Source organism: Juglans regia, chromosome 9 (genome assembly GCF_001411555.2).
Source record: "Juglans regia cultivar Chandler chromosome 9, Walnut 2.0, whole genome shotgun sequence".
Lineage (NCBI taxonomy): Eukaryota > Viridiplantae > Streptophyta > Magnoliopsida > Fagales > Juglandaceae > Juglans > Juglans regia.
The window spans coordinates 22,504,896-22,519,578 of record NC_049909.1 but is presented as its reverse complement, the minus strand read 5'-3'; the positions used below and the strand labels follow the sequence as shown (position 1 = coordinate 22,519,578).

General features: G+C 35.7%; 2 protein-coding genes across 5 annotated transcripts; one reads left to right on the top strand and one right to left on the bottom strand.

The window, feature by feature from the left end:
- Nucleotides 1-506: 506 nt before the first annotated feature.
- Nucleotides 507-9,214, top strand: LOC108992959 (MLO-like protein 14). 3 transcript variants are annotated; one of them, XM_018967689.2, is made up of 16 exons: nt 507-978; nt 1,360-1,578; nt 2,029-2,086; nt 2,194-2,420; nt 2,587-2,718; nt 3,639-3,699; nt 4,036-4,130; nt 4,816-4,890; nt 5,612-5,697; nt 6,401-6,450; nt 6,664-6,704; nt 6,904-7,074; nt 7,207-7,242; nt 7,612-7,679; nt 7,762-7,822; nt 8,583-9,214. In XM_018967689.2, exons 2-16 carry the CDS (start codon nt 1,474-1,476, stop codon nt 8,964-8,966), a joined length of 1,650 nt encoding a protein of 549 aa, XP_018823234.1. In that variant the 5' UTR covers nt 507-978; nt 1,360-1,473; the 3' UTR covers nt 8,967-9,214. The 3 variants fall into 3 exon arrangements, with proteins under 3 accessions (XP_018823234.1, XP_035549849.1, XP_018823250.1); XM_035693956.1 differs by having other exon boundaries at nt 1,226-1,578; XM_018967705.2 differs by having other exon boundaries at nt 508-978; nt 2,587-2,703.
- Nucleotides 9,215-10,063: 849 nt separating this feature from the next.
- On the bottom strand, nt 10,064-14,359 carry LOC108993010. 2 transcript variants are annotated; one of them, XM_018967782.2, is made up of 4 exons: nt 14,134-14,359; nt 11,948-12,127; nt 10,655-10,736; nt 10,064-10,457 (listed from the first exon to the last, which is right to left on the bottom strand). In XM_018967782.2, exons 3-4 carry the CDS (start codon nt 10,728-10,730, stop codon nt 10,354-10,356), a joined length of 180 nt encoding a protein of 59 aa, XP_018823327.1. In that variant the 5' UTR covers nt 10,731-10,736; nt 11,948-12,127; nt 14,134-14,359; the 3' UTR covers nt 10,064-10,353. The 2 variants fall into 2 exon arrangements, with proteins under 2 accessions (XP_018823327.1, XP_018823322.1); XM_018967777.2 differs by lacking the exon at nt 11,948-12,127 and having other exon boundaries at nt 14,134-14,356.
- Between the last annotated feature and the right edge of the window lie 324 nt (nt 14,360-14,683).

Here is a 14,683-nt window from a genome sequence, read left to right as displayed (position 1 = left end):
TCAAACTTGGACGTAAAAATGTTTGAGGGTGACCCGTTGATTGAAGCACACAAAAGGATGACATGTGGTTGGAACCCAATTTTCTTTTTGTAATGTCAAGTTCAGCTGTCTTTACTGTCTCTAATTGAAACGGTTGAAGATGGCTCAGCGAATTCTGCCGTGATGGGAGGCGTTAGAAAAACACATACAACGAAAAGACCTTTCTTATCAACTTTATTTTGCTAAAGCAGCTGGACATTGCGAAGTGGTGGGGGCAATCTAGCTTGCAATTGGATGGAGATGTTTCAAGTCTTTGTGTCAAAACTACCGATAGATTTTCCCAAAGGATTCTTCCAACTTTTGGAAAAGAAGAAAGTGCTAGAATGATTATATAAGATTCTTTTTATATATTTACTCTATATAAACTTTTTTAAGATTATATACTAAAGTTTAAACTAAGTATTTAAGATTTTTGTAATGTCAATTCACTTCAAAATAAATTTCTTGTCGTCCGATTAAAGCTCGGGAAGCAATATGCTTGAGGTCTCGGAATTTTTCTTCGGCCATTAATACGCGTTTTCCTTTTATGTTGATTTTTGAGTGAAAGTCGTCAGCAATGTAACAATACAGTGCACCAAATGGCGGTTCTCCAAGCGTACGAGGAAGAAATTCATGCAAGACAAATTATGGGATTTGACGAGGGACCAGCTGTCTCTTTCTAAATCTGTTGTCATAGTTCACGTAAATTCGAGCTGAATGCGGGTGCTGTATTTTCCGAAGGGTCGAACATGAGTGAAGTCTTTGTGGTGAAAAAAAAGTCAGGCATTTTGGTAAGAAGAGAAGCTGCAAAAAAATATTAGTCTAGAGGAATATTTTAAACGAGGAAGAGACCAACAGCAACTTCCAGAGAGGGAGTGATTATAACTACTACTAGTTCACCAAGAAACCTGCAGTTCAAATTGGGGTTACTCTTAAAGTACACATTTTTTCCAGTTGAAGGTACTAGAAAGATTTTGTATTTCTTTAATGAAAAACCGAGTCTTTGATTTAAATAGCAGGGACACTTTCCGGTTAGAGAGGTTCTTGAAGCTTTATCTGATTCCGAGACGAAGATGCATGTTCTTTTTGTCTTGGGAATAAGTATTAAGGGATACGCTTCTTTTTTTGAATTGGCTCCTTATATGTTTGTTTATATTTTGGTTAGTGCCACCTGAAACCACTCTGTTTGATTAATGAAATGATGCAGGTTTGATTCCAAAAATATATTTTTGTGAGTGAAACAGGGTGTCATAAGGGATCACATAATATTTGTATGTTTTCTTAGAATCAAGAAATGATTCTGATTTGTCTTCGTAATATGGGTCCTGTTTATGATCAAAGGACATGAAAATTCTGCTGAGACTGGTGCGGGATGGGAGTTATTGGGGAGTACTTGGGATAAAGGTTTAAGGTCTGCTGGTAAAATAGTTGAGAGTGGTGGAAAAAGCACAAGAAATGAGGTCTTTGGCCTTGACTCCGACGTGGTCTGTTGCTACTGTGTTGACGATCTTTGTTGCCATTTCTTTTCTCGTGGAACGATCAATCCACCGACTAAGCTCTGTAAGTAGTATTCTGTATTTTCTTTGCTTATTAAATCTAGCATGCCCTGTTTAATAAAGTTTTGTTCTATGTACATTTCCTTTTTTTCTCTTGTAAAATATATATATATATATATATATATATATACACACTTCTCTTTGCATCCATAAATGACAATTGAAATAACAATTCGGATCAATTCAGCTAATTCAATTTGAAATCGGAAAAAGACCTACCCAATTTTAATATATATTTTTTTAAATTGCTCATAGAGCCGGTGTAATTGGCCGACTCAAGCCCGTCCAAATATGTTTTTTTTTTCTTTGTTTTTTTTTGTATTAACTGAGAGAGCTTTTTTAATGAAAAAATGATAACATTGAGCATATATTAACCTTTTCATCCTTGTGTTTGGTAAGAATGGTATAAAAAATGAATTGGTTAATGAAAAAAATGGTTTCTCTGTTGTTTCAGTGGTTGCAGAAAACTAACCGAAAACCCTTGCTTGCAGCAGTGGAGAAAATGAAAGAAGGTATTTGGCATTACCATCTTATGTATTGGTAATCAGTGACTCTTATTTACATGTTTGTTCATTTATGCTGATATATGAACTTCTATTTTCTGGACTTCTATCACCAGAGTTGATGCTGCTTGGGTTTATTTCTCTCCTTTTAACGGCTTCCTCAAGCATGATATCCAATATCTGCATCCCGTCGAAGTTCTATGATAGCAAGTTTGCTCCATGCACCATATCAGTGCTTAAAGGGAAGTCATCCCAGCACCGTAATCTCTTGATGGTTTCTGTTCTACCTCACTCGTTTAGGAGGATGTTGAGTGACTTGAATGAAAAAAATACCTGCAGTAAGGCATGTGATTTCTTAAAATATAAAGTAACAATTTCTTTTGTCTTGTATACAGTCATATGCATATATATATATATATATGTGTATGTATAAATATCTCTGTAATTTATAAGTACTGGTTACTTTCCAAATAGTCTTGAAGTAATTCAGAACTTCTTCTGTCCTACAGGATCACGAGCCGTTTGTGTCGTATCAAGGTCTTGAGCAGTTGCACCGGTTCATATTTGTCATGGCAATAACTCACATATCTTACAGCTGCTTAACAATGTTGCTGGCAATTGTGAAGGTTGTACATTCTGTGGTATACTAACACTAAACATAAACGAGAATTTCCTTGTTCATTTTCTTTTAAATTTAGTTGTTCTAGGAGATGCAAAAACTTGGAGTAATCTTGATGTCTTGTTTTGGTATGATTTCATATTTATGTCGAATCTTCTTGTTTTTATATTGTCAATATGGGTCAAGACCTGGCAACATGGGCAAGGTACTACTGGGTCATCTTAATCAGAGGTTGCATACTTCTTTGTGGCCAATTAATTCTATCAAGTAGATATAGGAAGTTGTGAACACCCAAAAGAGCAATGAAAGAAAAAGGAGAAGTTGCACATGTCGATGGAAACCATGAAAGCAATGTCCGTGCTACTGAGATGGTTTGCTTGCAGTCAGAGAAACAAGTACCTCTGGATGAAGTAATTAATATCTTGAATCTTTTGTTGCTTCTTTTGGTTCGGAACTAGATATTTCAGTTTTGATTATTCCAGACTGTAAATTTATACAAGAACAGGAACCAAACAGATCTTATCACCAGAATAAACCACCTGTCCAAGCAGAAATGAATGCTAACAAAGTTCAGTAACTTGGACTGATCAAGTACCATATAGGTCCTCGTTAGTACAGTTGTCGGAACATACCTTCATAGTTTTTTACCAGTAGTATCTCTTGGCACTGCCTTAGGTTCTAAAGGACCTATTATATTGACTTTGTATATGTCAAAATAAGAGTGTTTTATATGCACCCCACATACTGTGTACATAAAAATAATAAATAGTCTTTCAAAAAACTTTTGAAGGGAATGCTACATTATTGAATGACTTTGCATTCATCTTTCTCTGAAGCGTACTCATTCTCTTGATATGCAGAGTTGTTTAGTTGAAAGCAATGAAAATAGAATACGTCTTTGTTATATTGGTATTTTGTATGACATTGTAACAATTTTACCAGATTCATAGTTGGAGGGTATGGGAGATTGAGGCTCACATGGACCGGCAAGGTTCATTAACTGGTAAGCTCTAAAGTGGTAGTGAGTATAATTGAATATCAATCATCTTTAGTGGCTCCCACATTTTGGTTAAAGCCTTTTACTTGGTAACTAGTACATTATGCATCTTTTTTACTCTCAGTCAACTTACAAAGAATGGGAACTATTCTTAACATGCAGGCACAGTTTTCAAAGTAATCTACTGGTTTTTGAGTGATCATTTATATTCTTCAGCATGCTTATAATTGGCAATCATATATATTAGTTGATGTGAATAAGTATCACCATTTTATGGTTTCTGTCATTTTTTTTCTTCGATAATTTGCATTTTGAATTGTTAATATATCTATTGTGTAATAGAAATCACGAGAGAGCAGACACTGCAAAGGCAATCAGCATTTGTCAAGTTTCACGCATCAAATCCTTTGGTCAGGAATAGTTTCCTTGTCTGGGTGGTAGGTACACAACTTTCTTTAGTTTCCTGTATTGTACTGTCTGCTTAATATAATAGTGTGCCTGAAAAAACAAAGAAAACTTTAGACTATGGACTAGTAATATATAATTGATAAAATAGCATAAAGAAAGAAAATTAAACTCACTTATAGTGTGTTTGATTTGGGTGCTTTAGCTACATATTGTCTTTTTCCTTCTTTTAAATAATCAATGCAAGAGGGATCTAGTCAGAGGGTCACTGGAAGTGAATTTAAGGAGCTCTTTGAACATATCAGTGGAATTTGAAAGTCTGAGATGTGTTGCAAAAGGGGAAAAAATTTGAGTTGTAATTTAAGTACTGGAATGGGCAACATTGTCATGATGCAGTTGTAAGGGCAGTAATTGCTTGAGATTTGTGGGTTCATTCCTCAAAGTTTCAGTAAATGTCTTCATGTGCAAGTGAACCAACATGTGGTAATTGCTAGGCGGATAATATTTACTTTCTCCCTCCCCTCTCCATGCTGTTTTCAGTTTCTTCTACTGCTTTTTAGTGATGTCAGTTTGTGTATACTTTCTTTCTCCTCTCTCTCTCTACTTTAAGAGCAATTTTATATTTCTCATTGAAAAAACATTCTTTTTTATTGTTCTTCGAGGTTGTTGAGTTGGTGTAAAATTTATATTAAGCTTTATGATTCATTTATATTGTAGACATGTTTCTTCCGGCAATTTGGGCATTCGATGGTTCGTGCTGATTACCTTACACTCCGTGAGGGCTTCATCATGGTATGCAGTACTCTCACTGGTTCACATAATAACTTCAGTCTGGCATTCTCTGGTTTTACAGTCAGTAGTACAGATTTTTGTCTGTGTTTTTTGTTCTGTTTGTTTTTTTTAATCTCCTATAGACCATCATCCACAGATTATGTCTTCAAGCTACCAGATATCATTTGTCACTGTTAATATTGTCTGCTGAGCTTGCAGATCCGTTGTGCTGGAAAAAAGTGTACAGATCAAGTCATGCTAAGACAAACTTATGCAATGTCAATATTTGACTGGAAAAAAAAAAGTTAATTTAAGACTTATGATAATAAAGAGGAAGATGATATCTATTTATGGACAGGTGGGATGGTTCTGAATGATGATCTTATGATCACAATCTGCTAAACAGACATTTCTTCTCATAGCAGACTGCATATCATTTTTGAATTGTTTTAGGAAGTATTCAATTAATTCAGGTTTTAGGAAGTCTTAACAATGTTGAACTTGTCCTGGGTTCCACTTTGGAACTCCCTGATGGATTTCTCATCTGTTATTTTTTTCTTGCAGTTCCATGGGTTATGTTTGCAACATTCTAAAATCTGATTTCTTCTCGTGTCTCCACTTTTGATATTTGAATTAGTGAGGGATTTGGCATTGTAAAAGTTGTTTTCTGATGATATATTCGGAACACTATTATGCCTATTACTTGATTAAATTTATTTCTGTTTCTCCTTATTCATGGCAGAACCATAATCTCAAACAAAAATATGATTTTCACGGCTATATGGTTCGCTCCATGGAAGAAGAATTTCAAATGATAGTTGGCGTGAGGTAATAAATAATTTAAACTCTACTACTTTTACTGCCATGTCATGTTCAAAAGTTGTTTTTATTAGTTTCTGCTCACATATCTCCTCCTTGAGTTCTAAGAATCATTGCTGGAATTGTTATTGCATCAGAATGTTCATTCCTTTTTGTTGGTTTTATACTTCCTGGACATGATTACTGAATTGGCATTCATCAGATTTACTTACCTTATGGGTTCATTTTTTAGACAAACTATTGTACTTTCTTCTTTATCTCAAAAGCTTACTGTGATTACAAATTTCTTGAATGAAATCAATTTAAGGCTAAAATTTTGTAAACTGTCATTGAACTCTCACTGAAAGCAGGTGGAGGTCCACGCCAAGGGTTTACACAGAAGGAATCTCTATATGCCTAACAATGCATCTGGATGAGGGAACAGGACTACTTGGGAATACTCCTAAGTTTCCGTTTTTCACTTAGCATTATATATGTGTGTGTGTATGATGTGCATCAGGAATTTTTATGTTTAGTCTAGGACAAGAAGGAGGTTGGGGGCACTGGGGAATACTTGCCTCTGGGACCTTCAGTCATGTTTGTCTTAACTAGTTTTTTGCTGCTGGTTTAATATTATTTTGTATGATTGGTTCTCTGAATTGATTCTTCTCTTTGGGGAATTTTCCCTTCTGAAATTGACCTCTAATTTACCTGTTTGTTTAATGTCTTGCAGTGGTCCACTTTGGGGATTCGTTGTTGCTTTCATGCTGTTTGATGTAAACGGTACTGCTTATTACAGAAAATGAGGCACAAATAGTTGTTTTATGCCTGTTTCGGGTATATGAAGGAAAAGTTTAATTGTGTTGAATTGAACATACTCTGGTCCCATTATCTTCATTTATTTACTTTTTTCAATATATTGTAGTCTGATTTTATCATACCTATCATTCTGAACTCTCTAAACTTATGATCATTTTTTTATGATGCTTGATACAGGGTCTAATCTCTATTTCTGGATAGCAATCATTCCTATTGCTGTAAGTTCTTTTTTTTATTATTTTGTATTTGTGGCTTTCACAGTTACTTCTAGGCTGATTGAATACGTGTGTACATTCTAAAGTGGTACAATAGATGTGTATTCGCAAATGAAAAAAAGCATGAAAAGTCAACATAACATAGCTCTAAGTTCCGCTCATGTAAATGTCTTGTCATCTGGTTCTACATGTTTGTGTGCAGCTTGTTCTTCTGGTGGGCACAAAACTGCAGCATGTTATTGCAACCTTGGCATTAGAGAATGCAGGTATAACTGGATTCTTCACAGGAGCAAAGCTAAGGCCTCGAGATGATCTTTTCTGGTTTAAGAAGCCGGAACTATTGTTATCCTTGATCCATTTTATTCTGTTCCAGGTTGGAAAAAGCATGACGCATCTGCAGATAGTTGCAAATCTGTTTTCTTGTTCTTTCTTAAATTTCTATGGACTGACTTTCAATCAGTAAAGCAAAACTGATTTGCATGTTCTTTGTTTTAACTCTTTGCAGAATGCATTTGAATTGGCTTCATTCTTTTGGTTCTGGGTACTCTCTTTTCTTCCTTGACTAGTTTGGCATTTTAATTGGGGTGCTGGAGATGACTTTTCAACTCAAAACTGATCATCTCATATTGTCTTGGAAATTTACTTTTGAATTATGGAAATGATGGAAATTTACTTTTGAATTATGGAAATTATTGAAATTTACTCAAAACTGATCATTTGACAGAGATTAGTTGAGCAAATGATGGAAATTTGAGAAATCTGTTTAAATTATGGAAAGCATTAAGTGGTTACAAGATCATAACCTCAAAAGATACAGAAGAAGAAAAAAGATAGTGCTTCCTTTATTTTACTTTGCTAGGATGGAAGATCTGTGCATGCCAACTAAACTATTTTATTGATATAATTACAGTGGCAATTTGGGTATAATTCTTGCTTTATTGGGAATCATTTGCTCGTGTATACAAGGCTGGCTTTGGGGTAGGCAAACTTTTAAATGATGTCCTTGTTTTGGATACATAGCATCATGGGGCCTTTTTTTTTAACTGTCATTATCCTGTAGGTTTGCTGGACAGTTTTTGTGCAGCTACAGCACCTTGCCTCTGTATGCACTGGTTACTCAGGTATTCTATTAAGTGTAAACGTAAGATTTTAAATATAGCAAGGCATGAAACCACCTATATAGTAGTACTCTCTTGTGGCATACGTATGATCGCTAATGTGATCTTTTGAAAAATTGAGATTACTTGATGGGAACTGCTATCTGTGAGAAATGCTTGTTCTGATGGTCAATAAAAATTGACACAGACTTCTTTTTGTAGGTCAGTAGAACTTACGACAACAAGATAAATACGTTTGCCATGCTTTAACCCCCAAATCTAACCTGGCTGTGTGGTCTGTATTTGTGACTAAGGTGTCGTTTGGATAATAAGCTGAGATGATATGAAAGTTGAATAAAATATTCTCATAATGCTATTTTTTAATATTATGATTGTTTTGGAATTTGAAAATTTTGAATTGTTTATTATATTTTGTGTGAAAATTTGGGAAAGTTGTAATGATAAAATGAGATGAGATGAAACACTTCTTGTATCAAGCTTCATTCAAACTTGATGGGCCCACTTTGACTAACTTTTGAATTTTTCGAGTCCAAATATAATAATGCAGTAAATCCCCAACACCCGGTTCTGTGTAGGACCGTGGGTTTGCCTGGTTCTGCTCTCTGTTATTGCTTAAGATATGCTATGTGTGGCAAGATTGTGGTATTCTACTTACAGATGGCAAAAGTGAGGATATACATCATATTAATACAGATGTTTCATGCATTGAAATTTCATCTATTAACATTCCTAAAAGTATTAGACTTTTATTTTTCAATTTCAGATGGGAACAAACTATAAGGCAGCCTTAATTCCTCAAGGGATAAGAGAGACTGTCCACGTATGGAGAAACAAAGCCAGGAGGAGAAGGCTTGGTATTTTCACTGATAACTCCACAGTACACACGGATACAAGCACGGTAATGTCAATCGAGGAAGATCGCGAGTTGCTTGACGATGCCCCTGAAACCACCACTGGTGAATTCACTGAGATCGAGATGCAACCAACTCCTGCAAGTGCAACCAACCTCTCTACAGTTGCTAATGAAACCTCAAGCAGAGTAGTTGCACCCCTCCTTCAATCCTCTGCTTCAGTTTCTTCATCGGTTACATTGTCTTCCAGGACAGAAGGTATTCCAAGATCTTATTCTCTGCCAACCCGAAGATAATGAAGCAATTATCAATGACGATGAAGAAAAGAGAAGCAAACGATATCATGTATGAGTTTAGGCTTTATTTGGATTTCAGATGTGTGTAGATCCTTCCCTATAGTAATCTTCCTCCCATAGTAGAAGCTCATAGAACATTGCAAGATATAAGCTGTATCATAGTGGATGTCAACATACAAGATTTTGATTTAACAAATTAGGGAAACTCAGAATGTAAACTCGCATAATGATCGTGTCAGGTTCTAGTTTCTCGGCCTTTTAACCCAAGGCAACATCCCTTTCATAGCAGAACAAACTAAGGGTGGTTTGAAACACAAACTTACAAGGAAAGAGTAACGCTGTTGCATAAAACGTAACATTTTCGGCTGATAATCCCACATAGGTCCAAAGCAAACAAATTATGGATCTCCTTGAGCCATGTGATCAATTACTGTGTATTGCCCCATGCATCTCCTGAACATTAGGGGCCTCCCCAGATACGAGTGATTTTTTATGACCTTGAACTATCTAAACCTCGAAGTTCAGCCTTGATTTGAATTGAATGCCTTTCAATATTGTATTGAAGTGAAGCCAATAACGGGCGCCAGATCAATTTCATGACCAAGACAAATCTCAACATGTAATTCTCATACTCGACACGTTGGTTTCAACTCAATTCTCTGAAAAATATTTGTATGGTCCAATGTAATTTTTTACGAAGCTTTGTATTTCTCTCTCTTTCATTTTTTTTTTTTTTTTTATATCTTTTTCACCTTCATGGGCTCAATGTTGGGAAGACAGTCCCATGCCCTTACATCTGGAGCATTTCTACATTGACATGGAGAATATCTATATTGATACGGTTGGCAACTTGGTATGGGTTTTGTAGCCACTGCATGCAGCTGGAGGATTTCAGTAACTCGGAGCAGAACAGTCTCCATGATCCTAATTTTCCGCAAGTGGTTAGATCCCTTCTACCACAATGTCCCAGTCCATCAGCGGTAAGTGGAGGCCTCCAGATGGGTACTAGGGATTGTTCTTTTAAGGAATATATATAAAAGCCATGCATCATCCGCTTCTGACGAGCAAACTACACAAATAACATGGGAAATGGCAAATTCCAGTAAACTCTTTCAATTTCCCATTATAAACCTAATGGCGATCCCTCAAGGAACATAATGTGTATAAATAACTGTTGGCATGGGATAAATTTATGGTCTAAACTTAAAAAGAAAGTAAATAATTATCAATGAGAGGCCTGCCGACCAGTTCGGAAAATTTGATGCCATGAGAAGGGGGGAAAAGGGAAAGAAGAAACATTGTGCATAAACAGATGGCCCAATCTGGAAACCTGGGAAAGCACTTTAAAAAGATTTTACAAACTTTCTATCATGTTATATGCCTGTATTTAAGCATGCTCGCCGCTGCCTTCACCCTCCATTGCCTTCAAATTCTCAGCCAACATCCGGTTCCTGTTCTGTGTTTGTCTTTCTACAGCAACCATATATAGGCCTAAACAAGTAGTAAGCACCACCACCAAAGAGGAGGGGAAAAAAAAAGATCATTGAGGCAATTAGTACAAATAAACTTGCAACCTTTCGATTAGGTAATCATATAAGATTCATTGATAGAAAACTATGACAAAAAAGGGTTGGGGATTGTCAGATCAGATTAGTTTCACAAAACAAAAAAGGGTTAGGAATGCATACCCACTGCACTTCCAATTGCACAGAGCCACAGAACCCTCATAGACCACTTATCACTAATAACTCCCCTGGTTCCCATATGTTGCTGTCAAAACCCATTAAACTGCTTTTGAGAATAGGAGCATTAAATAATAAACATCATTACCGATCTAACAGGCTACTAAACTAAACCAGATTCTTAACAATCAAAGAATTGCGAAGTAACAGAATTTTTAATCAAATTCATGACTTAAGAATTTGTTGTCTAAGTAACAGAATTAATTCCTTTCCCAGTACAATTGGCCTGAGTTCTAATAGCTCATACCAATGAAGTAGCTCACAAAGATATGCATCAGCCAAACTTAATGCTGTAACAATGTAGTAAGACTTGAAGGTTGCAAGATGAGCCCAGTTCAGAAGGCAGGCCAGTTGCAGATAGTTACATCATGCAAACCATAAATGTATAAGGAGAAGTTCACTCCTTGAAGGTAAATCATCCTGAACTGTTACAATCCCACATCGACTAAGTATGAGATTGGTTGATGGTTTATAAGCCCCTAGTCACCCTTCCCTTGTAAGCTAGTTTTCAAGGGTGAGTTCTACTTAGTGGGTTCATAACATGAACCTTCAACACTAACCCATGCCACACGCTGTAAAAATAAAGCGATCTTACTTTATCACGAAAGAGAGCAGAAGTGTTAGGATCGCTGCAGAGTGAATCTGGCCTAGTCACAATGGGGAAAAGAAGCATGGAAGTGATTCTAATTATTTCTAAGATTGCCACTCTCTGCATAGTTTGTTTCAAGGAATAACAAAAAAGCTATAAATTATTTTGTGTCAGTAGAAAATCTTCTGGTTCTTTATTTTCGTACATTTTCCCAGTATTCACTACTCAGCTTATTCTTAAATTTTACCATAAACGAAAAACGGCATTCTCGACAACCAAATAATTATCAGTTTTCATAGGAAGAAAGAAAAAAGAAAATAATATTCGGTGTTATCAGCAGCATATACCCGAGAACCAATAGCATGAGATCACAACATCCTAGAGCAAATTCTTCCAAAACTGAGACTAACACAAACCCAACTTCAAAAAAGCGATGAAATTCAATAAATGAGTTGAATTTACAAGGTAAACACGAAATTAAGCCACCAAAGAACATACCCAAATCCCAGAGAAGCTTACATAGAGAATATCAAGAAAGTATTAATACGAATCATAATGTGGGATAACCCATTCATTTTCAATTGTTCCACACCATCCTCACAGATCAATAAGTTAAACACACACAAACGCACAAGAGAGAGAGAGAATACCTTAGGGGTCGAAACAAGTCGAAGAGAGGATCAAAGGAGATGGGGATTTTGATATTACAGGGTTTTTAGAGGTTTAAATCAGTAACCATTTGGCTGGAAAATGGGATGCCCTTTTGGTGCCCCCTCCGTTTGCCCCATTGGCCTTGCCACGTGGTAGGCACATCAGCCAACAGAGATGATCTTAATATAAGAGGGCAAGTTAATGTCAGAAAAAAAAAACAAAAAAACAAAAAAAAAAAAACAAAACAAAACAAAAAAACCTGAATTTCCGTCCCTTTCTAAATTAAAATCAGCAATAATACAACTAGCGCAGAGACTCGAGCAGGAAAATAAAACACACGAGAGAAGATGAGGTACACAACACCAACAGAGACAGGATCACCGATCCTGAACAAAATGGAGAGAGATTGTGAATCGTAGACACCAATTGCTGGAGTCAATATCCGAGAAAATGGGGTGCAGTGCGTACGAGAGAGAGAAAGACGAAGAGGGTTTTGAAGTCCAAACAAATGAAGAAGATTGGGAAGGAAATCTTTTGGCGTTGATTTGGTAACACGGGTGAGAGCCAAAGTTAACAGGGACGTCGGTTGGTTTAGTTTTTAGGAAGGAAAACGACAATTTCACTCTCGAGGAATGATGAGGAAGTAGTTAGTGATATGCATTTTTTTTTAATAAGTATTATATAATGTAGAGCTGTTTAATAAAAATTTCGTGATAAAATAAGTTTTTTATTTTTAGAGCGGGTTTGGATTGGGAGATATCTCACTATTATTTATTATTATTCACAAATTTTAACTCACAAATTTCATTATTATTCACAAAGCATCTTAACTCATCCCATCTCATCTCTAAATCTAAACGGGACCTTAATATTGGCCGACGTGCTACAAGGCCACATTGGGGCAAACGTAGGGGCACCAAAAGGAGAACCGCAACGTCCTAAATTAATTGAATTTTTTTTATTCATAATTTATACACTATTAATAAAAAATAAAAAATTATGTATATAGACTAGGGGTGTAACTGATCCGGTCTGGTCCGATTTTAGACAAAATTTAGGACCGAACCTGTATGTACCGGTTTTGTATTTTCAAAAACCAATTATGCACCGGTTACCCTCCTAAACCGGTAAGTACCGGTTTTACCGGTTCAGTCCGGTTTTCTGGTTTTAGTCATCTATCATAAAAAAATTCTGCCATAAAAAAACTGCTCCCGTGTAAAAAATCTGCTGCCATAAAAAATGTGCTATAGAAAAATGTGCTATAAAAATATAAAATCTGATATTTAAAAAAAAAAAAAAAAAACTGTAACAACAAAATAAACCCTAAATCAGAAGCTCATTAAAGTTTTTACAATATGCAGTTATGCACGTATTGATGCCAGTTCACAAAAAATACACAAAAAATAAAAAATAAATAAAAAAGATCAACCAAAACTGACTTTTTTTTAAAAGAGTTCAATGGACACCAAATAAATTGATATAAAGGAATCTCAAGTACATGAATTGCAATGACAAGCCAAAAGGGCAAAGTACCCTGCCTCTCGTTACATAGCACAAGAGAAAAAGCTTCTAGGTTCCTTATATCAATACACACAGAATAAAGATTAATAGAGAAAGAAAAACCATCAATGCAATAGCAGAAAATTCAAATAGAGAATACACACAATGCAAGAAAACATTGTAATGATTCAAGAAAACACAGAACACACAAGAAACCAAACCAGTAGAATCACTGATTGACATCCATGCAACCCAAAAAAAATTATCAGGTTCAAATCTACTAACAGATATATATGAACAAACAAACAAAATTACCCACAAAAACAAAAAGGAAAGAAATCAAGCTATTTTCAGTTGGATGGGGAGCTATACATGTTCATCCTCGATGGGGAGCTATGCAACATATATAAACCCTAAATCCTAAAATATAAAATATAAAATTATACCTTCCACAATTATAAAATACAGATTCAGCTTGATGGGGAGCTATACAAAAAATAAAATATAAAATATAAACCCTAATCAGATTTCGAAATCTGTAAAAAACCCTAAATCTCAAATCTGTAAATTCGATAAAAAAACCCTAAATGAAATGAATCAATTAGCAATGAATTGAAACATTGTAATGATTCATGAAGTAAATGTAAGATTTTGAAAATTAAAAAGCATATATATGTTCACATACCGATTAGCTCGCCGAGAGAGGGGAAAACAATATCTATGATTCTGTAGCCTCGGGAACAACTGGAAGCAGAGGAGAACGGAACGGACCAACAGTGTCGACGGCGAGGGGCTGTTAACGGCGTGAGAGAGGGGCTGTGCGTGAGAGACGGCTGCGGGGACTCGGACTCGAGAGTCAGAGCAGAGATGGTCGAGCGGGGAGGGAGGTGGGTTATGTAATCGTCTCATTAAACGACGCCGTTTGGCCTTTGGGACTAAAATTTAGGGTACGTTTGGGTGTTGAAAAGTGTTGAGAAGTGTTGAGAATGTTTGTGAATAGTTATGAGTAGAGATTGGAGTGAGTTTGTGGGTCCCATTGAAAGTATTTTGAGTTGTTTGGATGTGTGAAGTATGTTGAGTTGTTGACTTTTGAGTAGGTAGTTGAAAAATGTGTGGGTCTCATAAATATTATAGTGATTTGATTTTTAATAATAAATATTATAATGATTTTATTATAGTGATTTTTTAATATTAATAAATATTGTAGTGATTTTATTTTACTTTTATATATAATA

Coding starts and splice junctions, on each gene's coding strand:
- LOC108992959 (XM_018967689.2), top strand. CDS start 1,474: ATGAGGTCTTTGGCCTTGACTCCGACGTGGTCTGTTGCTACTGTGTTG. Junction 2,719..3,638: donor TGAAGGTTGTACATTCTGTG/GTATACTAACAC, acceptor CAATTTTACCAG/ATTCATAGTTGGAGGGTATG. Junction 7,680..7,761: donor TATACAAGGCTGGCTTTGGG/GTAGGCAAACTT, acceptor ATTATCCTGTAG/GTTTGCTGGACAGTTTTTGT.
- LOC108993010 (XM_018967782.2), bottom strand. CDS start 10,730: ATGGGAACCAGGGGAGTTATTAGTGATAAGTGGTCTATGAGGGTTCTG. Junction 10,458..10,654: donor TGCAATTGGAAGTGCAGTGG/GTATGCATTCCT, acceptor CTACTTGTTTAG/GCCTATATATGGTTGCTGTA.